General features: G+C 39.6%; 1 protein-coding gene across 2 annotated transcripts in view; it reads right to left on the bottom strand.

The window, feature by feature from the left end:
* Positions 1-2,019: 2,019 nt before the first annotated feature.
* Positions 2,020-25,522, bottom strand: part of Ttf2 (transcription termination factor 2) — a 37,098-nt gene continuing 13,595 nt past the window's right edge. For both annotated transcript variants that reach the window (XM_003479264.5, XM_063256184.1), the window contains 18 exons: positions 25,291-25,405; positions 24,765-24,950; positions 23,058-23,185; positions 21,831-21,912; positions 20,250-20,366; positions 18,466-18,616; positions 17,451-17,556; positions 15,580-15,761; positions 14,710-14,863; positions 14,314-14,405; positions 13,796-13,878; positions 13,289-13,422; positions 12,373-12,543; positions 10,021-10,079; positions 8,552-8,702; positions 7,356-7,438; positions 5,901-5,975; positions 2,020-2,981 (listed from right to left, as the gene is read on the bottom strand). In XM_003479264.5, coding sequence (XP_003479312.1) covers positions 2,837-2,981; positions 5,901-5,975; positions 7,356-7,438; positions 8,552-8,702; positions 10,021-10,079; positions 12,373-12,543; positions 13,289-13,422; positions 13,796-13,878; positions 14,314-14,405; positions 14,710-14,863; positions 15,580-15,761; positions 17,451-17,556; positions 18,466-18,616; positions 20,250-20,366; positions 21,831-21,912; positions 23,058-23,185; positions 24,765-24,950; positions 25,291-25,405 — 2,214 coding nt within the window. In that variant the 3' untranslated portion in view covers positions 2,020-2,836. The remainder of the gene's footprint in view (positions 2,982-5,900; positions 5,976-7,355; positions 7,439-8,551; positions 8,703-10,020; positions 10,080-12,372; positions 12,544-13,288; positions 13,423-13,795; positions 13,879-14,313; positions 14,406-14,709; positions 14,864-15,579; positions 15,762-17,450; positions 17,557-18,465; positions 18,617-20,249; positions 20,367-21,830; positions 21,913-23,057; positions 23,186-24,764; positions 24,951-25,290; positions 25,406-25,522) is intronic.

Here is a 25,522-nt window from a genome sequence, read left to right as displayed (position 1 = left end):
CATAAGACATCACACTGCTACTTAGTCTGTGAATCATTTGCATCTGAGAATTAGGGTTTAAGGATATATGTGTGGTATACACCATCCTAACAGGGAAATGGCTCCTTCTTTTTCTCCATCCTTGACATATCAGTGCCATCCCACTGTTTTAGGAACATGTACACATAATTAGATGGCTTTGCTAGCTTACCATCACAAGGAAAATCAATTTTTTTAAAGTTATCAGGAAGGATCTGACAGTCAAAGTTAAGAATTTCTCCTCTAAGAGAGCCGTTGGAATTTACACTGGCAGTGGTCATCTCACACCTTTCTAATTGACATTACTGTTTGGCAGGTGATAGTAGGTATACTTAATAAACTCCCAGTGCAGCATGAGATATATGAGTCTGCCGTTTTAGAGATGAGAGGCTGAGTATCCGCCTGATTTGTAACTAGAATAATGGATGACAATGAGCTAGTGGCAGAGGCACGGTTTGTACATTCCTGTTGACCTGGGAGCCATTGGTTCTCTGGTGACTCTACACTTTGGTATACTGACCTATAACTCCAAAAGGGGAATGTTACTGTTTGCACTTCCAGATTTTATTAGGGACTTTATTTTAGCTATTAAATTCTAAAAACATGCCCACCTTATAAATGAGGAAACCAAAACATAGAACTTAATGATTTTGTCCAAAAACCAGTAGTTGGGTTACAACAGTCCCGTTGAGGTGAATGTGTAAATTAGAGCTAAGTTGAGGTTCTCAGCAGGTCACACTGTCTTTACCTCTGTACAACTTTAGATCTCATCCTTACAATGAACGTTAGCCTGACGTCAGTGAATCAGTCTACACTGTGCCTGGGTTAACAAAGGTTTTGTCTCTTTACCCAGCTCAAAGGAAGAAATATTGTCCGGAAGTATCGGGTCCTTGACCAGGATCCCTGATCTCCCAAACGAGTGTACAGCAGAGGTTTAAATAAAATGAGACAAAGTGATACGGTTTTAGGATTCCAGGAGGGTCAAAAGCCTTTAGCTGAGCTTGAGACTCCAAGGGCTAAAACAAAGACTTCTCTGGGCCACCTACTTTATTCCAACAAGAAACAGGGAAACTGAGGAAAGTGCAGGCAATGAGCAGGACCTTGGGAATCACTTTAAGAACATCTCGAAGTAATGAAACATGTCAATTCAGAAACACTGTCTTACGAAGATGTGGTAGGAGTGACACTGTAGGAATAATTTCTGCAGCTGCAGTCTCTACCTATCTAATTGATGTTTGAGCCAAGTGTCCACAGCTGTGGCCTTATCTTGCCCTTTGAGGTATCTCTGGCCTCACAGGCCACTACAGGCCTCAGCCAGGACCAGTGATTCATAGAGGTTCACTTACTATGAATCAGCTCCAGTTGCCAGGCAAGGGGCCGAAGCCTAGGACAGACTCACAGATAAACATAGAAAGCCAATTAGTTAAATTTAAATCCTGCTCAGAGCCGCTTTGTAGTGGTCTCCAACAAGGAAGAACTATTAATTGTAGTGGAAATTAGCAGAGTAACTTTTGGGATAATTACTAATCAAAAGAAGGAAACTTTGTTAGTTTTCTGAAAAATAAGTCTCACGTTTTTGTGTTAGGATATTAGCTGCCAATATTAACCACCTCCAAATCTCTGTAGCTTAACAAAAAATCATCTCTGGATCATGCCACAGTCCAGTGCAGGTGACCTGAGGAATTAGTGCAGTGGGGAAAACTAGGTTTGACAAAAGAATCTATGGCCAAACTTAGGTTACGAACTCAAGACCTAGTAGCTCACCATTATTCTAAAGCCGTGTCATTTCCCATTATTCCTCTGGATCCAGCAGGTTTAACAGGGAAGAACCATTTGGAAAGTTGTAGAGAGCAGTCTAGAAATGCCTGACTTCACTTCTCTTCACTTTCCACTGCTGAGAATTCGGTAACAGGGGCACATCTAACTGTAGCAAAGTCGAGGGTGTGTAGTCCTTCTGGGTGGCCAGAGGAAAAGAAAATGGGTTCTGGTGAACACACTGCATTCATCTTTGCAACAATGTCAAAGGCATATTTATTAGACTGTACAGTGATGACACAAACACAAAATGATTCAATAAATTCTGAATGATACAATACGAAAGCTTACCAGTAACTAAAATATGGTATAAATATTAACACAGTACCAAATACTCTGATATGTGCTGTGATACATGGTACGACTATTAAATGATACAGTGATTAAGCGATATTCACACTAATACACTCCATGATACATTACTAAGTGACATAATGATACTCTAAATGACACTCTGATACTAAATGAAGTAATGACACAATACTGAACATCTGTTTATGCACAATGATCCCTTGACCTGCGGCCTGAAAGAAAAAACTGCCTGGATTGAGACAACTGTAGAGGAATGGCGCTGCGGGAGCTACTCTGCTCAGCTCACTCGAAAGCTGACAGGACCAAGAAGAGATGACAGGACAAGCAAGGCAGGAAACTATGTCAGAGGAGGTGGTAACAAGGGTTCTTGTGCCAGCTAAGCTAAGAAAGGCAATGCAGGGCTTTCCGAGCTTTGCTGAAGCTTACGTACAAGTTTGCCAAAGTTGTCTATCTGACTGAAATAACTGATTGGCTTCTATGTTGCTCAAAGCAAGCTGACTGATTAACCAAATGTTTACAATAACCCATCCTCACTTCTACAGATGAGTTATGCCTCATTTTGAGGAATATGTAAAGTTTTTACGTGAAATAGAAGGCAAGAACAGAGCTCAGGGATCATGGCAAAGGTGTTTTTCCCAGATGCTAACTCAAATCAGCAATGGCACTCTTCTGCGCCTTTAAAGACAGGAGATTAGATGCCAAAAAGGACTCTGAGGTCAGCCAAGGTTAGCTTGGTGAAGGATTCTCCAGATCCTGATAGAACTTGTTTGGCTAAGTCTTTCTTTTTTTCTTGAAGTTGCAAGATCTTCTCTTCCACTGTCCCCTTACAAACAAATCTGAAAAATAAATAAAACCTATCAGAAACTCAAAGCAGCTTATCTAGCAGCACATTCAAGCATCTACTGTATTGTATTAATGTGTTTTCTTTAAGTTTTCTCAGAATCAGTTGCAAACCTAGGAGATCCAAACTGCCTTGATTAAATATAATGTTCATTTAAAATATGTGACTCGGACTGACTTTTTTTTTCATTCGGAAGCTAGTGTAATTAGGAAAGCCTCAAAATAAGCAAAAGATATTCCTATCTAGAAAAACTATAGAGACTTAGCTTTCCTCCCAAAAGCTCCGTCTTGATAGTCAGAAAGTGTCAAAGATGAAGTTTCTGTCAGGAATATGTGAGCTAGTTCAAATAGTCTCTTATTTCTTGTCCAGGTGACACTCAAAACAGCTTTTTCAAACTAAGCATGCGCACTATTGTCATTCATTTTTCAACAGTATTTTTAAAAACATTAATTTTAAATGGATATACCCTGAGACCATAATATTAAGTGAAATAAATCAGAACACAAGCTTAAATATTGCATGGTTTCTCTTATATGAGAAATCCAATATAGAAATAAAGAGCAAAATAAAAGATAACAGGATGCAGGAAGATGGATCTGTCTCAAGTGATGGACGGAGAGATGAAGGGAAGGGGAGAAAAGGGAGGGGAAGGGGATGGAAAAAAATTAAGATGTGTTCTGTACAAATACCAAGACCCCACAAAGAATGTTAAACATATACTACAAACACGTACTAATAAAAAATGTAAAGATTTCATGTTCAGTCAAGTGTTAAGTACTTGTTATATAACATGTGATAGGTATTGGGACAGTGAGATGAATGGTTTTGTTCTGAAAACAAACACAGAAGAGATATGAAAAACCAAGAGTAATAATAAACCTAGAAGTGCTATATTGGAAGTATGTCCAGTATAGAGAAAATCTTTGTAGGGTGCTCAAAGAAATGCCCATTAAAGGATTTTTTTTTAAAGAGTTAATTCTTAATGTATGACTTGGAGAATAAGCACAGCATTGCCAGATGGAGAGCTGAGAGGGCATCCCGGGGAAAGGAAAATTGTAAAACTACTGCCTGATGTTAGAACATGGTAAATTAGAGGACCATCACGTCATCAGTCTACTTCACCAAAGGCAAAAGCGGAAGGGGCTGGAGGGACCAGATCACGAGTGGCTGCACATGCATGCTAAGATGTTTAGGTGATATCTCTAGAGAGTGAAACCACTGAAGAATCTGAGTGAACCCTCACAATAGGATCGACTGTTCAAGAAGAGCCCTCTGTCAGTGATGCAGAGGACAGGAAAGAGTAAAAGCTGGAAAGAGAGATGGTAGTGGCACTGGGAAGAAGGGATGGTTATCAGAATCATTCAGAAAATACAACTAGAGGACTTGGCGAAGACTGACAAAGAGGAAAGAGTCTAACTTCTGGCTACAGGGTTAGAAAAAGGGACACTTCACAAAGACGATGAATATAGAAGGGTTAGTAATTTTGATATAGTGGGAAGAAACAATTTCAGTTTGTGGCATTTTGATCTTGGAACATGCAACTGCATTTGCTAACACAGCATGCTCAGTAGGTCTTTGTTTTATAGCGGAGTGCACAAATGAGTGAATATCCATGAGTAACTGAGATATTTGGCAAGATTTGGATATTTCTGTCTCAAGGTTAGGAGACAGTGGAAATAAAGACACTAATTTTGGATTTACTGGAGTGATTAGAAATTTTAAAGAAGGAATATATGGAATGAGCAGAGAAGAGTCCTAAGGAGGAAAATTAACCTCATCACTGCCTTTGGCAAATTTTGGAAGTCATGGGTACCCCTTATCAAGAGTAGGTTAAATGAACAGTAATGGTGAAAGCCAATTCACCAATTCACACAGTAAAACACACACTGTGGTATCTAAATCCTTCAGGAAACTTGGTCATGAAAAGGAAGGGAAAACCTAGGGTCACAGGAAGAGGAGACTCAGCAGTATGGTAAGTTTTCTTGCTGTTAAAAGATGAGAGGCGGGGGGCTGGGGGTTTAGCTCAGCGGCATAAGTGCCTGCCTTGCAAGTGTGCAGTCGTGAGTTCGATCCCTGGTACCGATAAAAATGAAAAAGACAAAAAAAAAAAAAAAAAAAAAAAAAGATGAGAGGCTCCCAAGTAAAGGAACACTGTGCAAAATAGCAAGCTTGTGCTCTTCACAAAATCAGTGTCAGAAAACCAAGAAAGGGGCTGGGGATTTAGCTTAGCGGCATAAGCGCCTGTCAGGTAAGCACAAGATCATGAGTTTGACTCCGGTACCAAAAAAACAAAACAAATAAAAAGAAAACAAAGATGGGGACACTGTGCCAGATTAAGAGGCAAAGTCACTCACAACTGCGTGTCTTGTGGCCCCTGGGTTTTTCTTCTGCTGTGAAGGGCAGTGCACATCATGAAATTGAATAAGGTCTGGTGATCAGGTAATAGTATTATATTGATGTTAATACCACGATTTTGATAATTTTACTGTGCAATATGTAACAGAAAATCTTTTTATCAGGAAATGTAACTAAATTACTTAGGGATAAAGAAACATTGTGTCTACAACTTATTCTCTCAGAAAAAGTTTATTCACATACACACATACACCCGAGAATCAGGAACTTCTCGGTGTTCTTCTTGGAACTTTCTGTAAGTCTGAAATTATGTCATAATAAATATTAAAAGCAACAACAACAACAAAACCCCCCAAACACCAAGTTCCTTGGCCGTAACCATCTGTATGGTTACCTCACACTGCTTGTTTTGCTTCCAGACCACAATATACCTGGGGGTATCCCTTAGGAGATCGCTACTCAAGTGATTACCAAATACTTTACATTCTATTAAAATACTACCCAAGAAAGGTTTTAACAAAAGCAGAAGTTGGAAAAGGGCCTTGAGGACTTTACTTACCTGTGTATGACAACATCTCTCTGTTGCCCTACTCGGTAAATTCGGTCACAAGCTTGATCTTCAAGGGATGGATTCCTGTTAGAGGAGAAATAAAAAGGTCTATCCTAAATGTGATGACAAACGATAGCCCTTGGGCCAAATCCAGGCCATAGCCTGTGTTAGTATGCTTCTTCAGGTAAACACAGTTGCTGTATTCTTAAAGCGGTTTAAGAAACAAAGTGCAACACACACACACACACACACACACTTGAAGACTAAGTGACAAAGAACTTTGCCCTACACAAAGCCTTAGATATCTACAGAAAAGGTTTGTCAACTGATGTTGTAGGCTATAATGACCTAACAAAGGCTAGTGCCAAAGTCTTGGCCTGCTAGTGAAAAACCGGGGTCAGACTGCTAAGAACAACTCATAGTACTATTATCAGTTGATAACTAGAAGTAATTGAGGGGAAACCAATAGTCAAATATACTCCTTAGCTAGCTGCACGACCTTGGATAAGCTCGCTACCTCTATTCGTAGGCTTCAGAGCATTCCGTAGAAACTTGAGGGCTGGGTAATGTTCTTAGTATTTACCTTTTCCAACTTTTAATATTCTATCACCTAACAGACTTAATTTGTTAACTTTAGTATGGATTTTCATTTTTCTCATCTTATCTCTTTAAATCTTGAGTAACATTTCTCCATCTCAGAAAATAGCATAATTCCTACCATGCTTTCCTCATTCCCCTGTATATAACAGAGGCCCACGTAAGTCTTAAGCATTCTCCAAGAAGACAGGAACAGCTTGATCTGTTTGTACCAATCTGGGCTGCCTGGAAAATTAGGCAACCCCAGAAGGAGTGCCTTGTGCAGCGGTCTCTGATGGGCATAAATGGAAAAGCAGAAACTGGGACAACTTACACGAGTCTGTCTCCTCATAACACATTAACTCACTCATCTTGCATCCAGGACAGACACTGTCATGTTCCTGGCAGTAGTGGTAGCATTCCAAACAACAAATCCAAAGGCTGTATATTAAGTAATTTCTGACACTATTAGAAAAGTCCTTTGCCTTTCTTTTTAGAGTAGTGCTTCTAAGATTAAAATTCTTTAGATCTCAAAAATATGACTGGTATATGGTTTCTTGAGAACAGATAAAAATGCATGATATAAGCTCATAGCCTGAGGAAAAGCTATGTTCCCAGTTTCCATGGAAACATGCTAAATTAACAACAAACTGAATGAACTATTTTAAGCAGTCATTTGAATTCGCTTAGGAATCCAGGAATGTCAACCATCCTTATATCCTGTTTAGAGTTGCATCTATATCTATATCCATATCTGTATCTATATCGACTGAGGCAACACCATAAGAAGTTGTACACACTTGACATAAGAATCAGTCCCCACAGCCCCTCTAGCACCCAGTTTCCCTGATACGCTGTAATAACTCAAGCAAAGTTCAGAATCATTACCAGTGCATGTCCAGAAGAAAAAGATGGTTTCCTCCAATTAGATTTAGACCAACACCTCCAGCCAAGAGAGAAATTAGCATAATCTTTAAAAAGAAACATACCATTAATTTTATACAGCTTGGCCTCATAATACATTTGGTACAGTTTAGATCTTAAGTGTCTCTCAAAGGTCTACATAGTAAAGGTTAAGCCCCAGCACGGCATATTGGTGGTTGTGGAACCTTTAACATGCAGAGCCTATTGAGAGGTCTTTAGGTCACTGGGAATATGCTCTTGAAGAGGCTAACAGGACCCCAGCTCTTTCTCTTTCTCTTTTTTACTTCCTAGCTACAACTTGAGCAGTTTTGCTTTGCCATGTACTCCTGCCATGATGTGCTGCCTTGCCACAGATCCAAATCAGCAGAGCCAATTAATCATGACCTCAAAAATTTAAAACAGGGAGCCAAAATAAACCTTGTTTTTTTTTATAAACTGGTTATCCAAAGTTTTTGTTATAGTGATGAAAATCTAACTAAGACAGCATCTTTCTTTTGTTTTAGGTTCAAGCTCAATGTCAGAACAGGAAAGCAACATATTCCTATCAAGTTTTTTCCTGCTACTATGTTTGGAAACATTAAGATGACATCTCCCATGCCTCACTTTTGAATAACTTCTCACATTTCAGTTTTTTAGAAGTCAACCTCAAAAACTGATTGCACACCAAAATATATGAATACCGTAATTTTAGAGCCCTGGCACGGTCAGCTCGATAAACTTGCCTTTAACCAGATTTTATATATTCCATCAGTTCCTGTCTCTCTATTGCTGTAATAATTCTCCTGTCAATCACTCAACTAATGTTTTTAAAATCCATATTATCAATGATTAGATGACTGTTCTTCCATTTCCTTCCATGCTGCCTCATCAAAACCTCCACTTTCCTTCCAGGTTTGCCTTCTCCAGAAAGATTCTCCTGGTCCTAACCAGCTCTGCCCCAAATCCCTCCTCATTTACATCCCTCCTCATTTTTTATTCCCTTTAGAGTACTTGTGCTCTGTGATAAGTGCCTCAGTAACTGTCTAATGAATTATCAACATTTGGAGGGATCAAGGCTGTGAATAAGTTTAAGTCGAGTTTCTGTATTATAATAATGTTCTCGGTGAAATTAATAACAATTTTTTTCTTAATGATAAAGCTCTGCTGGGGTCAGCTCATACCTGAGGGTCCCCGGAGTGGTTAAATGCCTCCACCAAGTCCATTCTCTGTTTGGGGTTGACAGAGCCATCGATGGTGGCGTAAGTCAGGCCCTGCTTCTTAAGGTGCAGGGCTACAACTTTCAGCATGCTGGTCCACTGAGAGACAATGACACTGAAAAGGAGGATAACATGACAACCACCCCTAAAATGGAGTACACAAACTCACAGGCAGAGTTTTCATGTCCTGTTAACCTGAAGATCAGTTAGAAAATGCCAATAAGGAAAGGACTCCTGCTACACAGGGGGAAAACTCACTCTTGAGGTTTTGGATGAGTGCCCCCAAAGCCTCACGTGTAAAGGAAAAGCCTGGTCCCGGGCTAGTGACAGTGGTGTGCACCCTTTGGACGTGGGCCTCCAGAATGGGTACCAAATTAAATCTGCCTTTATGGTTTTGTTTTGCTTTTGTAGTGCTGCCGGTTGAACACAGGGCCTTCACACTGAGCTACTCATGCATCCCCGGTCATTTTCTTTCAAACTTTGAGACACAGTCTCACAGTCACCAAGTTGCATAGTCTGGGCTTGAACTTGTGATTCTCCTGACTCTGGCTCCCAGAATTCTGGGATTATAAGCTATTTGTTACCATTCCTGGCTTATGTTAGTTATTTTGTCATATTATACTGCAATGAAGCTAATACAAGCCATATTTAGGTAACATTATAAGAATTTATAATACTTCCAATGATTTCTAGAGTACACTTTTACCTTGTGCTAAACAAAAAGAGAAACAAATAATGGTGAGATTAAAGCAACAGCTTCAGCCTCCTTGTATTTGAAGGCCTAGTGCTCATCCAGAGATCTGTGGTCCTGTGGAAAAGGGATACCATAGCCAAGCATGGTGGTGTATGCCTCTAATCATAGCACTTGGGAGGCTGAGGCAGGATGATCACCTTGAGTTTGAGGCCAGCCTGGGCTACATAGTGAATTTAAGTCAGCCAGTACTACATAGTGAGACCCTGTCTCCAAAAAAAAAAAAAAAGGGAAACCAGCCACCCACTGTGACAGCCAGAGAGCAGTGTCCCTACATCACATTTTTAATTAGCTTTAAAATTCTAGAAAAGAACTTCATACATACGAAAGCAGATGTGTCACACACATGTAAAGTATCACATGGGTAGAGACGAACCCCGTCTCAGGCACATCAATAGCACTGCTGCAGCTCCCTCCCTGACTTTCCTGTCACACCCTAGCATTCGTCACATGATTCATCACTTTAAACACTGTTTCAGGTTCCTCGCCTACCCGATTCCTTAAGGATGTTTTTTGCAAACTGTGTCAGAAATATTTTAATGAGAAATTATGGAGAAGCTGTACTATAACCTCAGTGCTTTTTGCAGAGTTTAACTCAAAGTCCTTGACTTATAAGTACGAGCTATGGCAAATTCCCCTGCTTAATTATAAGCATGCTTGGACAGTGAAATAACACACTTACCTCTTTTGGGACCCTGAAGCTTTTCGGATTGTCTCCAATTCTGCCAACAGAGATGAAATCTGGAAAAAAGGAGATATTAATGTTGCAGTTTAAGCAACTCACACTTTTCCATCTTCTCTGAAGCTGTCTCCTGGATGCACTGTGCTTCTAGACTAACCTTTCTCTTTTCCACCTCTACTGCTGCAGCCAGAAACCTACTTGTAAAATACAAGTTTGTCGCTTTCTTCCCTGAGCTGCAACCCCTTCCGTGGCTTTCTGCTGAACACGAGGCCCAAGCTCCTTAAAATAGCCAGCTGGGTCATTATTGCCTGAACTGCTACTTACTCCTACTGGCTCACTTCTAACCATGCCCTCCTCAAACAGCACTTTAATCACACTAAAATTCTTCTTCTTCACTGTCTACACTGTTCCCTTTACTTTAGAAACACCTTCTATGTCAGCTTAATGTCACATTTCAAGATCTCCCCAGCCCTCAAAGTACAATTTAGAAGCTCACTGCCTATGCCCTACTCCAGTGCCTTTTGCTTTTACTGTCAGGAGCCTAATCGTGTGAGATGTTGGTTGTTTAAGGATCATCTGGACTGGAGACGCTCCAAGAAGTCCAAGGTAGCAGGTGTCTGGTTCATTTCTATACTCCGTTCTCAGTACGTGTCGGGATAAAGTACTATCCTAATATTTGCAGAAAAAAGTAAAAGATCTTTACCTAGTTAAGGACTGCTTCAAACAGCATAGAATACTTGCTGAGGCTGAGGAGCAAATGCAAAAGTTTCCAAACAAACTCTCTGAATATTTATCCAGAAAATACATTCAAGTCCATATGGCTGTAGCCAGGAAAAACAGAACAAACAAAACAAAAACAACTTGGGCATGACTTTGGTGAGCAGCTAGATTCACTCCTCTAAAGTGAAAAAAGACCTTTTGAAATCATCTATGAGCCTAAAGCTCATATCCCAGGATGGTGGAGCAGGAAGAAAACTGGTCCAGAAATCTTCTGGGGAATGAGTATAGTTCTTGCTCTGCTCCTGTGGCTATTCCACTTGGAATATCAGTCCGGAGGACCTTTAGGCAGACAAACTCTGAGACGTTCCAAGCTCCCACCTTCCAGATGCTGTTATTGTAATAGTAACCCACAGAGCTCCAGCACATCAGTTTACATCCCAGTCTTAGCAAACACGCTGGCATCTACAGGACAAGGGCAATACCTCGGGACTGAACAGGAGAAAGGCAGATCTGCCTGTTTTGGTCAACGATGGAACAGACCCTGAAGTGCCTGCTGTCCTGGTTACTTGAGGATGTGGAAGGGGCCATGACTCCCTCATGAGAGAGCTGGAAAAAGGGATTTTGAGAATCCTGAAGTGGGAAGGCTAGATTCACAGTCCATCAGCTGGTGTCAAACTCCAGTAAAACCATTCCCTCCCCTTAGCAAACAACTTCACATGGTTGAAACTAGTATCAATGGGGTGATTTTGTTAAGAAGCCTTGTGAATAAATATTATCTGATGGTTACACAAGGTACACCTAAGTCTTAGAAATAAAAATTTTAATATAATAGCTAACTCTGAAGGCTCCATAACATAAACTCTGTCCACATATGGGGCTTTTCCTGTATCTGCCTCAGCTATTTGTGGGAAAGACCTAGGGAAATGTTTTAAAATTTTCATTAAGATGAAGCATTTCTTTCTTTAAATAATTCTATTTCTTTAGCAGTGACCTCCTTTCTAGTTTATGTTTTTTAAAAAAGCCTCTAAAAAGAGTCTGAGGCTAGGACTGGCAGCTTAAGATCCTAACAGAGAGAAACAAGCCCCACTTTCAGGGCATGTAGGATAATGGAATACATTCCAAGCCAATGGAAAGGCAGGACTCAAGTTACCACTTAGTGCAGCTCCCTCTAATAGAACTCCCCAGCCTTAAAAAGCTCTGATGGAAATGGAACAGAAGGACTAATGAAAACAGAAGGAAGCACAGGAAACAATACTCCCAGATGAAGTCCTCAACATGAAGAAACAACTGGCACGCACATGTGTTACACAGTCTCTAGGGTCCAGCTTTTGTGGTTTCCCTTTCAAGCTTTCCCTCAACAAATTGCTTATTTGCTTAGGCACCGTGGCCAGCATAAACCTGATGGCCTTCTTCCTAGTAATCCGTTAACCGAAAGGCTACCTTGATGGCAAAACTGTCACAAATCACTCTGAAAGACTTCTGTGTAATAAAGGCTTTTGTGTTCTTTGTGATACAATGGAGGCCTTATAAAAGGACTAGGGGGAGAATCTGACCAACCAAATGAAGGGCTCCAACACAGGAAAATGCATGAGAAACCAAAGCTCTGTACTAAAAGCAGAGGGACAAAGGTACCTTGGTGCTCCCACGTGTGTCTTCAAAAAGCTCCACCTTGAAGTATGTCCCATTAAGGGAAACAGTGGGAGATGGCTCTGTGTCCTGGAGCTCAGACAAAGTCATAGCACTGAGCTGCTCCTCCAGGGACAGGACAAGGCCTTCACTCTTCAGTTCAGCCGGGTCCAGGGCCTGGGGGGAACATAGCAAAGGGACAGGAGCAGTTGGACAGTCCTGGCAATAAGCCTTATTAGTTGCTGATGAGACTGATTGCTTTACATTTGACAGAGTAAAATGTCTTGTACTTTCTCTTTAGTAAAAAAATTATGCTTAATGTATGATCGTGCAAGTTTTTTCATTATCATAAAGACAAACTACATGACAGAATTTTAAAGAGAGCTTCCAAATGGATTACATGATCATTCTATTTTTCCCCCCTACTAGAACAATTCAGTTAGTTAAGCTATGGATAGCCAAATACATTACTGCAGCTCCTAAAATAAACACTCCTCTTAATTTTGGATGACTCTATCCAATGTAAAGGCAACGTTTCAAATTATAAACCTACTTGAGTTCTCATATCTAGATCTAAAAACTGTAATACTAGACAACAATAACCAAATTAGTTTCATTATATTCTGAAATATCAAAACATTCACAAGTGGTTTCCTTTCTACCAAAATATCATTTCCCATTCTAAAACAAAGTTTACTTAAAATAAACAATAAAAGTACATTCCTCCCAATGCCATGGAAATCATCATGATTAAGGAGATTAACAGAGAGTACAGTAAACAAGCCCCTTCTTATTTACCCTACAAAAAAAAAAAGAAAGAAAGAAAAATAAAACTCCCCAAAACCATTTCTCTTGATCCAGCAGACTGGACCTCAATTGCAAGCAACTAAAATTATGGTGCTACACTAAGGCTTCTTCTCACCGACTTCAGTAACGAAAGATGACAGCAGCACTGGCGGAGCCTCAGCAGCTGGGACAGGATGTGGACAGTGCTAGATTTCTGCAGCTCTGTGGCCACAAGGCACCCATGCTCACTGGACCCAAATTCCCGTGCCACTTCCGAGAAACGAGATAAAGGAAATAGGACAGGATTTAACAAAAAGAAATCTGGGGGAAATCAGGAACTAAGTGAAGCTATTTTAAACTTGTTTGAGATTCAGTAACTTTGCTAGACTTCACAACAACTAAATCAAATGAAATACTGGTTTTCCTTATATACCTACATGTATTTTTAAAAGTAGACTGATTTAGGAAACAAAAAGAAATTTAGATCATCAGATCTTGTGTTTATTTTATTCTGGTTTGAGGTTGTTAGCTAAAGTCTAACTCCTTATACTTATGATATATAACTCTCCATTTCTGCCATTTTACTGAGTACAAATCCCTGTTTTTCATTAGTGATGTTTGCTTAGGAGTATGCCTGGCTCACCTCTATGGAATGGATTATCGGGGCTTCTTTCAGATTGGTTTCCGCCATTTTCCTGTCTTTTTAAATAGGACTGCAGAGCTGACCTGCCTCAGATCAAGAAAGAAAGTGCATGTTTAATATCAGTAAGACCAAACAGGTTTACACAGGTTACCGATCAACTATGCTTGCAGTGGCACCTAGGCAGACTGCAGAAGTGGACTTCTTCAATGGCTCTGTGCTCATAGCAAGCAGTGGCCAAACGTAATACAAACGGAATAACTATAAAAACAAAATTGATTTTAAAAATCAACAAATAAAACAAACAAAAAAACATATTTACATTGGAAATAAGAGGCTGCAAGTGAAAGAAAGAAAATCTAGAATTCAGGGGAAAAATAAAGAAACAGCTTTTTTAGGTTTCAGTGATAGGCTGCCTGATCAAATATAATTTAAGGAAATCTGACCCTTGACTCACTCGCAAGAAAAGAGGAGAACAAAGTAACAGTGCATGGGAGAATGTGCTTCTTTATTGCACACACCTTGATCTTGCAAAAAAGACATTGTACACTGTCTCTTCATCTTCAGAAAGCTTTAAATGATGGAGCTGAAATTTACGCTGGGGCAGGGTCACCTGGAAATACAAGGATAAAAAGAAGCTGGTGTAAAAATGAATTGAATACCACAGAACAAATTCCTCAAATGCAATGAACCCCTCAAAAGCAACTTTTACACTTTCCTAAAAATAATACTGTGCTAACACACAGTACAACAGGACTTGATGATGTGGGGCAGAGGACCAAAAGCTGGGGCCTCTTCACAGGAAGACGGGAAGCTCAGAGGCTCCTGAGATATACCACAGATGGCTGAGCAACCCCGAAAGCACACGGTCATCCCCCTGCCTGGCCTCCCCTGCGGACAGGTATAAATTTGATTACCAAGGGTTTGCCAGTGGAGTCCAGTTGGTCTTTTGTTCTCCTCAGCAAAAGGCTCTTGGTTAAAATACTTAACCGCTCTCCTCCTTTCTTTGAACCATTGTCGACCTGACTTTTCCACAGATTGAACTCATCAAATGGAGAACAGCGGAGAAATCTTTTTTGTTGGGAAGGACACAGAGTGGAGAAGAAGAAATATGGAAGAGAATAAAACAAAGGTTCAAAGTAAGACGTAAGATGAAAACAAATCAGATTTTCTGTTATATCTGTCATCCAATCATTTTTTAAAAGTGAATTTCACTGCAAATTTCTGCAAGACAGATCAAAAGGCCCTATGTCAATAATAGACACCACATTTTTAAAATATGACTTTCCTCATTAACGATGTCTACATTGTCACAATAGGACATATAACCAATAGCTAGAATTTATTCTGGAAGCTTCAAAGGCTAGGAAAGAAATTCCATATTCTTTTATGGGTTGACTTTGAATAAAAGCAAATATTTTAAAAATCAACATTTTCTTGTGTTTGCCTCAAATAAATTGTAGTCCTAAGCCTAGCCCAGATGTTTTAAAGGAGCAAAAGCCCAAGACATTCATTAGATGAAAGAAAGATGATTTTGCTTCCTTTAACTCAATCTGTCCTACATTTTTGCTTATATAGAAGCTGGATATAATCAAAGTCCTCTATCAGCCAGTCAATCAACAGATATTTTCTCATAAATATTAATTCTTTTGCCCTTTAAAGGTTGACAGGCTTGCCATCTGCTACACAAAATAATCTGGTACACATCAGAGCTTTACAGTGAGATAAGAAATAATAATGAAGGGTTACAGCCAGGGTTCAGTTACACAAAAATTCCACTTGCTCACTTCAGCAGTGAGTACATATCCAACAGGTTGTTTTGAATGGGGGTTCCAGTGACAGCCCAGCGGGCACGAGCTTGCAGCTTGCACACGGCAATTGACGTCTGTACTCGGGGATTCTTCACATTGTGAGCTTCGTCCAGTATGATTCGAGCCCAGACTATTTGGAGCAAAGGTGTTGAGAAGCCCTGGAAGAAACATAAGGGGAATCCAAGAACAGTATAGACATATGTACATATCTTCAAGGAGATAAACAAGTGTAACAAACAAGTTTTAAGGATCCACTCTTAAGCTCCAGTTTGCTTAGATCAGTTATACAGAATGGAGCTGAAAAATCAAGAGCAAAACCTCTCAACTGGTTCCAATAAACAGGTTGAGAATTTCAATCCTTATGCTTAAGATAACTAAAAGCAAAATGTTTTTTCTGATTTGAGGTTTCATTTATTCTTTCAAACCACATTTCTACAATGGTTATAAGCCTGCAAATTCACTTCTGCAATAAAATACTAAATTTACTAGAAATCTACTTTTACATCGAAGATACTAAGCCAGATCTAAAGGACAATTCCTGCCCTCTAGAAGCTCAAAATCTAGCAATGAAGAAATACTTAATTGCAATTATACCTATAGTAAGTCATACTTGATAATCCAATATATGTCAGAGGGACCCCACCTGCCCTTTTCCCGGTGGCACCCACGATATCTGACATATAGGAGAGTGCTCTATTTGTTGAATGGGTTGCTGTGAATAAGCAAGCACAAGGTGCTAAAAGAGGCACCCAACCAAACGGTGGTAAGGGAGTAGTCCAGAAAGACTTCTCAAAGCAGGTTAAAAAAGAAGAAAATAATCTGGAAAAGCAAGTGGCTACAAAACACTGCATTTAGCAAGAGAAGGCAAAATATCTGACAGAGCATGACAGAGACCAAAAGTCCACTGGTGTGACAGAGCATGAGGTGCCACAGGGAGGGAAAGGTTGATGAGAGATGAAGGACACACAGGTTAGGCAGGATCATAATGCACCTAATACACCATGTAAAGGAATCTGGAGTTTATCCTCAAAACAATGGACAATTATCAAAGAATTTGAGATGTTCATCATTTATAAGAAGTCAGTGTTAACTTTGAACTGGGGGCCAAATTCTAGAGGTCTCCTCTAATAGAGAAATCTGTTAATATCCTATTGCATTAAAAATAAAAATTTATATGCAAGCTTAGTTCCTAGAATAATACTGTATTTTTATAGCAGGGGGATCCCCACAATAATTATGCAATAAAGCCCAAAAACACTCTGGGTTTTCATGGTTACTAGTTAGCTTTTGGCCTGTCATCCTATTACGTTTGTAAATTGAATTCATTCACAGTCTGACAAAGTGAATCTTATACAGCACACCTGAGAAAGTCGGTAACTCAAATGTTCCTAATTTGAGGACTTAGTGTATTTGCAAAGTTTTTTTTTTTCTAAGAAGTAGAGAGGAGGCAAGGAATGATGGTCTAATACCAAACTATGTACTAAAATACTGGTTTGCACACTCAATATGCAAAATGGCATGAGTATACATATGCCATACACTCATGCTAAAAATAGCAACAAGTATAGTTTTCTTATGTGATTATTACCATTACAAATGCAGTGTAGCAAACTCTAGTCCTAAAAGACAGCTGAACACTGCACCAAGTATCAACCTTCATCTCTGAGGTGACTGATGAGATGAGAGATAAAACAAGAGGAAACAACTGAAGAATATCCACAGGGAGACCACTTAGAGCATTTCTGACTTTAAAAAAGGTACTTTAGCTCTTGCTGAGGATGTCAAAAGATGCCTGTTAGACGATGTGTGATTCCAATTCGGTCTCCCCAATACCCCCAGAGCCTCACCTCCACACTGAGGTTTGCACCTGGGACATCTTTCTCCTGCTTCTTTGTGGGAATTTCCTTGGCCAGAAGGCTATAAGTAGTAATCACAATGTCGTATGTAGAGAGGCTGCACAGACACAACACAAAGAACACAGTAAACAATCCCTCTATGTTCTTGGAAGAGACAGAGTTGATATCTTTGTAAAATAGCACAGGGCTGGTAGGATAGACAAAGGATTAACTTACGTCCTTAATAAACACACACACATAATTTTACTGGTAAAATTTACCTATTTAGTTGGTTTATCTACTTAGTTTCTACAGAGAGATTTGATTTTTGTCCTGTCCATCATGTATGTGTATACACACACACAATTTTAGAAAGTAAACTTTACCACTTGGCTTCCCCATTTCTTCCTCTGATCATTTTAAGTCTGATAGCTAGAACAGCCTCTGTATTCCCATCCAATGAGCCAGAAAGCAAAACCTCTGGCTGGGGTCATATTTAACTTGATATGACCTGGCCAGAATAGAAAGTAGGATAGGGCTGAGAACTGATATTTAATAGTGATTTGAGATATTACTAAAATCTCAGAGAAGAAAGAAATCCTCAAAGCATAGTTCACCTTACATCAGTAATGCTTTCTCTCTACTATAATGGGTTTGTGTAAATCCATTAATTTAGCTATGGGTTTAAAAATACATGCTGTAAGCCAGGTGTGGTAGCTCACACCTGTAATCCCAGCACTCAGGAGTGCTGCTGTCACCTGGCTCATAACTCAGGTGCCTCTGGCTTTTCACATGTGGGTTTTGTAGTGGACCATGACAAGGACATAGCAAAAGAACAGCATTTGATCTCAAGATGCATCTCTTAGTAAAAGTAAAAGGCTGTTTGGTGATGAGAATGAAAATCTGCCTTTGGTCTTCACACATGTCACTAGCCCCATCAAATGAAGAATCAGGAAGTGGGAAATTCACCAGAGCTCCTGAGCCTAGGCACTGGGCACCTCCAAGACCAGAGCACCTTCGCACTTACATTTTTGCATGCTGATTCCGGTTTGGCCCATGATAGAGATAGATTTTTAGTTTGCTGCTGTTCACACGTTTCTCTACCTCATTCTTCCAATGATGGATCAGGGAAGCAGGACAGACAATTAGTGTTCCATGGGAAGTATAGACAGAAGAGTCTTGAAGGGAAAAAATAAATAAATCAATATCTAGTTATATTCATTAAATAGCCTTTAACTTTGCTAGGGCATTACCTCTTTTTCTTCAATCTGATTTTATTTCTTCAATTAATATTTTTAACCATTGCTCTTACTTCTAAAGAGAGCTGACAATAGACTAGGAAATGGAAGAGAAAGTCTTATAAACCAAATTACTTAATTACTTTTTTCCTTTAATAGTGTTAGAAGTCAGGCATGGTGGCAACCTGCTGGTTATCCCAGTACTATACAAGGCTGAAGCAGGAGGATCACAATATGGATCTTAGCCTAGGCAATTTAGCAATACAGCAAGATCCTGTGTCAAAATCAAAAATAAAAAGGACTGGCAATATAGGTCAGTGCTGAGGCCTTGGGTTCAATTCCCAGCATCAATCAATCAAGCAATCAGCCAGCCAGTCAGACAGAAAGAGGCTAAAGACAGTAGGCAGCATGTGACCTTAGTCTGAAAAGGCAATGCTCTTTCAGAGTGGCCGGGTTAGAAACTAGATCATTTCCTAAAGCTTCTGAATTGATTCCTAATAGGGCAATATTATTATTCTTTTCTGAAAGTAATCACTTCACATATTTCTTAATTAAAGCATTAAATACAAATTTTTATGTGTCAATTAAAACACATAAACCCTCTTATAAAGTAAGCAAACACTTTGAATATAACAATATGCAATATATTAGTGTTAATTTCCTATTATTTTGTTTTTAAATTCTGTATCATCCTTTTTATTTTTTGTTATTGTGTTGTTTTATTTTTAAAATTAAAAAAAAAAAAAAAACACCACACTGGAACTATCGAGTGACATAGTGCGGGAACGACCACACCTCATCTGTATGTCCAGGTGCCGCTTAGGATCCATAGAACAATGGTCATTATAGGTTCTGAGAGCAGAGTGCCTTAAACTATCTATCCAACAGAGAAGGAAATGTACATGGCAACTTACATGTGGTGTTATCTACACAGAATACCTATAATTTTTAAGAATGTATAAATTATATTTTAAATATATAGGTTGAGAAAAGATTGAAATCATCCATTATCTATCAATACCTGGAATTTCAGAAACCTAGAAAACAAGTTTCCCATATGGATGCTAAAATGTGAATTTGTGACAGATCTCCCTTAAAAAGATTATATGTTAATTTGGATCTACTCTGGAGTTTATTCTCAACAGCAACAAAAATAATAATTACTATACTTATTCCATACTTTTTTTCTAATTACAGACAAAGCTACATTACATTAGAAGAGAAAAACTGATCACTTATACTCTACATACTCAGCATCAGAAATGAGGCCAGTCTGGTGGCACACACCTATAATCCCAACTCTCAAGAGGTGGAGGCAGGAGGATCACTGCAAGTTTGAGAACAGCCTGGGCTACATAGGGAGTTCAAGGTCAGCCTGAACTACATAGCAAGACCTTGTCTCTAAAAAGAAAAAAAAAAAGAGAGAGAGAGAGAGATACCATAGGAAAGTTGTCAAATACTGGTTTTCTAGATTAATTAAATCAAATCAAAGGTGTCCCTGTGGTAGCTTAAAAATGTTCCCTCTCAGCTGGTTCACAGGATTTGGGAAATAGCATTAGATACTTTCATCTACCGTTTTTGGAAATCCACGTCACAGCCACCTTGTCTTTTTCTTTGCTTTTCTGTTGATTCTTCTGGGTCAGGATGAGCGCAATCATTGTCAAAGTTTTTCCTAAGCCCATATCATCCGCTGGAAAATAAAAACACAGTAAGGAACAAATTACTTGGGGGCAAAGAATTGACAAACTGTCTCAGTTCTCTTTGCTGCATCATTCTTGTCATGATCCTGTATCTTCCTTGTAAAAATGAACCCCACCTTTGGCTACTGACTTGGAAATCTAGGCCAGACATTTACTAACTCTTGTAACATTAACATGTAATGATATTGGATTTTATTGTAGTCTCCATACTACACTGTTACCTATCCAACACTATGCTGAATGATACCTCTTTTAGTTTAAGATGTTGCATAGAATTTTAATGTGTTACTTCCAAAAGCAATGAAGTCCAGCAGACAGGTCCTACCACCTAGTTTACTAGTGCTTTTATATGACTCCAGAGAGTCCTCCATGTTACTTTCCTCATCAAAGAAGGCTGTAACCTAACACTTCTTAGGTTCCATCACTGGACCGTCATGGACCTAAACTAATATACTCTTCACACCCTACACAGTACTGCTTCCTAATTTTATCAGGTCATGATGCTGAGGCCCAGACCTCGGGCTTCCACATTTACTCAAAACAATCATTCTGACAGAGCAGAAGAAAAACACAGCATGAGTTATACTCATTTCTGGCACTGCTAATGTGTTGAAAAGTCAACAGAGCAGGCCTTTCAGCTGATCATTCAAACATCTGCTTGCAAATGTGGACCTTGATAGCTTCCTGGGAACTCAAATTCATGCAGGGCTCTCACTATGTCGGAGCTGATGAGTGGCTTACTCTGCCTAAACCATTTGTACAATCACTACCATTTATGTCTAACACTGCTTTCTTTCTGGGTATCTGGAATTTTGGTACCTGCCAGGCTGAAGATGCCCTTATGCCCCATCCCCCAGTAAATACTTTGAGAACTAAGTCTCCAACAAACTTCTCTGGTTGGAAACATTTCACTAGTGCTGTTATAACTCACAGCTGGAAACTGAAAGCAACCTGTGTGACTCCACTTGGAGAAGACTCTCAAAGCCTGTGTCATGTCCTATGTGCCTTTTCCTTTTTGCTGATTCTGATCTGTATTCTCTATCTGTAATAAGTCACATCCATAAGGATGACTATATGCCGAGTCCTACATACATATCACTGAGCCTGGGTATAGCACTGGTTTTCTCCAGTGCTTATAGCAAAGATATCATGGTCAGTTTATAACACAGATTCTCCTGGAAACAGGATTGCAGCCTGGCATTCTATTTCTTCTAGAGTATCTGGGGGACACTACAGAATAAACTACTCCTTGCTTAATCAGTTAGTCTTCTCTTTACTGCAGCTATATACTTTTGTGCAAGTTCTTAACATTTCTACGGTTGAGTTTCGTCAATGTAAAATGCAGAATCATATTACCTGCTTATAGAGTGAGGGAAAGACTGAATAAAACAATACATTTAACAATGTCTAAGTAACCAATAATTCTTGGCTTTTAACTATAGTACCACACTTACCCAGAATCCCTCCCTGTGGTTTCTGGCTTTCCCGCCATAGTAACCAGGCTAATGCCTGCTTCTGGTGTAGTAGCAAAGGGACCTGACAAAGGTAATAACCAATGTTAGGCATAAATTATTAATGAAAAGCTATACCAGATCCTGGTTACATGGACTCTGCACTCCTATTTTCTACAAGCGGTCGCTCTAACATTCTAATGGTCTTAAAAACTGCTCATGTCACGATGCACCCAGGTTGCAGTTGTGGTTATGTCTGATGCTCAGCATTTCTATCAGGAGGCTCACTCCTCGAGTGAGAGTGAGTCCAGTTTGTCTGCTTAGTGAAAGTAGTAAAAAAACAAAGTTAGCTGAAGTCAGCTTCTACCTCTTGCAACCACGACTTCTGACTACATACCCTACTCTCACTAGCCGTGTTTTTGATTTGTCCCAGTTATGTCTTAAATTTGACTCTCCCCCCTTTAATCAACATCCCAGTCTGTATTGGTGGTCATAGATTTCACTGCCCTTTAATTGGAGGCTCCTTCTCACCTCTGTGTACTCCAGTATACCTTACACTCTGTGAAACCATTATACTTCATAAAATATCCCTGCTCAAAATTCTACTGTGATTCCATAATTTATCTGGAGCTATTCAAATCAAAGTTCATTTGATTTGTCAATGCCAGGCTCCACAGCAAGGAAGTCCCCCTATTGGGCCGGCTCCTCCCAGCCTGGAAACCGGTGACACCTCCTCACCACTTATCAACACCAAGCTCCCCGGATACCATTCCTTCTAACTGCCGCTCTATTTCTGTTTTCTCTACTACAGACCTGCAGTTTCCTTAAGTGGGCAGACAATAAATTTTGCCTTAGCGTGATGGTTCCTTTATTTTTTTTTTATTTTCATAATAAAGTTCCTTTTCTTTAAACAATTGTCAAACAACTATAATAATATTTTATTTTGAATCCCACTTGTACTTCATATGCAGCTATCATACAAGGCACACTGAATCTTTGTTTTAGGTATTTTCTAATTGTTTTATGTACGTCTTGTATGTACTTTTGCCGTAACTGGTTCATAACGAATACATTCTTTTGCCAGCTTGTGTCACCCACTAAAAACTTAATAAATGTATCCTTTTAAGTCATAGAAATTTATAACTTTACAACTTTGTCTTACAGTACTCTTTCTCTTCATAGACTCCAACACTGTTATGGGTACTCTGCACTGTGACTTTCCTGGCTCACCCTCAGGCCAACTGGATCTTCCGCCACTGCTGTCTCGCCAGGACGGGACTCCAGTGATCGATGCAGCTCATCAATAGCTTCACTTGTGAGTTTCCATACTGCATAATACGGATCTTGCTTTCCATGCTCTGCATACAAATAGTGTCACCCAAAGATAGCACAAGTATTATGGCTTAGCTACATTGCAAAACAGCAATTAATTATTTGTCAAGTGGTGGATCTTTATTGACTAACAATTCTTGCCTCCAGGCTCACTTGGCCTCACAAACTTCTCTATTCTGATTCTCTGCTTGTGTTTTTAAACACATTAACAGTAACTATAATACTGGAGAAAACAATAGCATAATGAAAAGATAAGCCATCTCTTGCTTTCTTTCCTTTCTCCTCCCTTTCTTTTCTTTTTTTTTTTTCCCGGATTTTTGCAGCGCTAGAGACAGACCCCAGGGCTTCACACATGCAAGGCAAGTGCCTTACTACTGAGCTGTATCCCCAGTCCAACTTTTGATAGTTTTGACAGTTTACTTCCCAGCTTTGAACAGGTTGCAGACAAAAAGTATTTTAGGAAGAAATGATCACTGAGTAGAAAGAGAAAAAAACAACCACAAAAAAGGCCGGGATAGAAACTATATGTTGAAGCCTGACTACACAGGGAGCGAAGCCCACAATGAGCAGGCCCTGGGTTGACTGCGTTGTACTGCAGTACTGTCAGCCTGTGCATTCTACACAGACAACTCCTACAAGAAGTGAGTAACAACAGGCACCGTGATGGTTCACAATTTTAGGGATAAAGCCTAAGCTTTACTTTTTCAAGTAAAAGTTTTCTGGAAAAAGGAAAATTAATTAAATGTTAAAATGTTTTAAGACTGTCTTTATGAAATTATTTCCAAGATACAGTACATGAATTTTACCATAATAATTTAACATAATGCAATAGTTCTCTACGTGGCTCAGTCACCACTACCTTAAGAAATGACACTGTAACACGGCAATGTTCTCACAGAGCCTGAGTGACCAAGTCTTCTATGACACTTGAATAAGTATGTTTTCTCATTTCCGTCTAGTATGGCCTTACCTTCAAATGGTTCCACATCTATGTCTTTCCCCTTTGCTAACACTTAGCGCTCTTCTTCAACTTTTTACATCTCTCACAGTTCCCAACTGAGAGAAAACTGGCTTTTCTAGCTCCTGCCAGGCAACCTGAGTTTTGTCTCCAGACTAGCAAACCAGCTCATACGATGCCACAATTAATCTACATAGGATCTTCATTCTGCATTCTAAGTTGTCTGCATTCAAAGTGTTCAATAGAGATGCTTAGCTCAGCTATACAAGGGTTACTACTCTCTGTGGGTCTGTAAGTCACTGGTTTCACTTACGTCATTCTTCTGCTCTGCCTTAGCATACACTCATCCATCCCTACTCCTCCACAGAGAAAGAACAGAGCTGTGAACTGCAGGTTTACCTATCTGATAATAATATTAGCTAGAGTTTTCGTTCACAGGCATTGACAGGTGAGTTTACAAGGTAGACACAGTCTCTGGGCTAACGGGGATCTAAGTATCACTGTACAAAGCTCTGCTGAGATTTAATTATGACCTTTTATGCACATGTGACTTTTAATTCTAGAATGGCCTCTCCCTTCTCATGGATAAACACATCTGTTGGCACTTAACCCCACAGAGTAGGTCCCCCCAGGAGCTTGGATCCTACCTCCAGGGCACTGACTGGATGCTCTAGCAGTTTCCTGAGCACCTGAGTTTAGTCCTAGAAAACTCAGAGGTTGAGGATCATGATGTGACGGAATGGGTTGGGCAGGCACCACTTGGGGAGGGTCACTGGCAGCTTTGGTGAAGTTGCTCTGTTTTGATGCTTGAGTATTACTTTCCTCATTAGATCCTGCTCAAGAAACAAAGGAAGAACAGATTAAGGTTGGGAAGAGGAGTGAAGGAACTGTCTGTGTACAAGTCAGGTCAGCCTAATCCAATAAACTTGGGAAGGCTTCATAGAAAACATAGTGGTTGCATTTAAACAATGGCAAAGAGAATTTTAGTCCACAAAAAACAGGAGATCGTTTTCTATAAATTTCAGATATAACTTCAGAAAAAAAGCAGACTGCAAAAGAAAAAGGCATATTCTATATATTCTTCATCAAAATGACTCAGCAGAAAAACAAACAAACAAACAAATCTCTTGTCTGGTTCAAGAAATTCCTGAGTTCTGGGGCATAACCACTTACCTTGCTCCAAGGAGAGGGTCAGGGCACTAAGTGCTTCTTCCAGCACCTGTATTTGCTTTAGTAACTTCTCACCCTTATCTGGAAGAGCCTGGATGTTCACTGATGCCAGGGTGCTCTGAAAAACAGATCCTATCAGATTGCTCCTGTCCAGTTATTAGAAGGCAGTTTCAGATTAAAACATGCTAAAATTCTAAAATTATGGTCATTTAATTATGTGTGCAAAAAACGGACT

The sequence above is a fragment of the Cavia porcellus genome, unplaced genomic scaffold, assembly GCF_034190915.1.
Source record: "Cavia porcellus strain 051 isolate PalLab524CR breed Dunkin Hartley unplaced genomic scaffold, mCavPor4.1 scaffold_1, whole genome shotgun sequence".
Taxonomy (NCBI): Eukaryota; Metazoa; Chordata; class Mammalia; order Rodentia; family Caviidae; genus Cavia; species Cavia porcellus.
The sequence above is the reverse complement of the archived record's forward strand: the minus strand, read 5'-3'. Positions and strand labels throughout refer to the sequence as shown.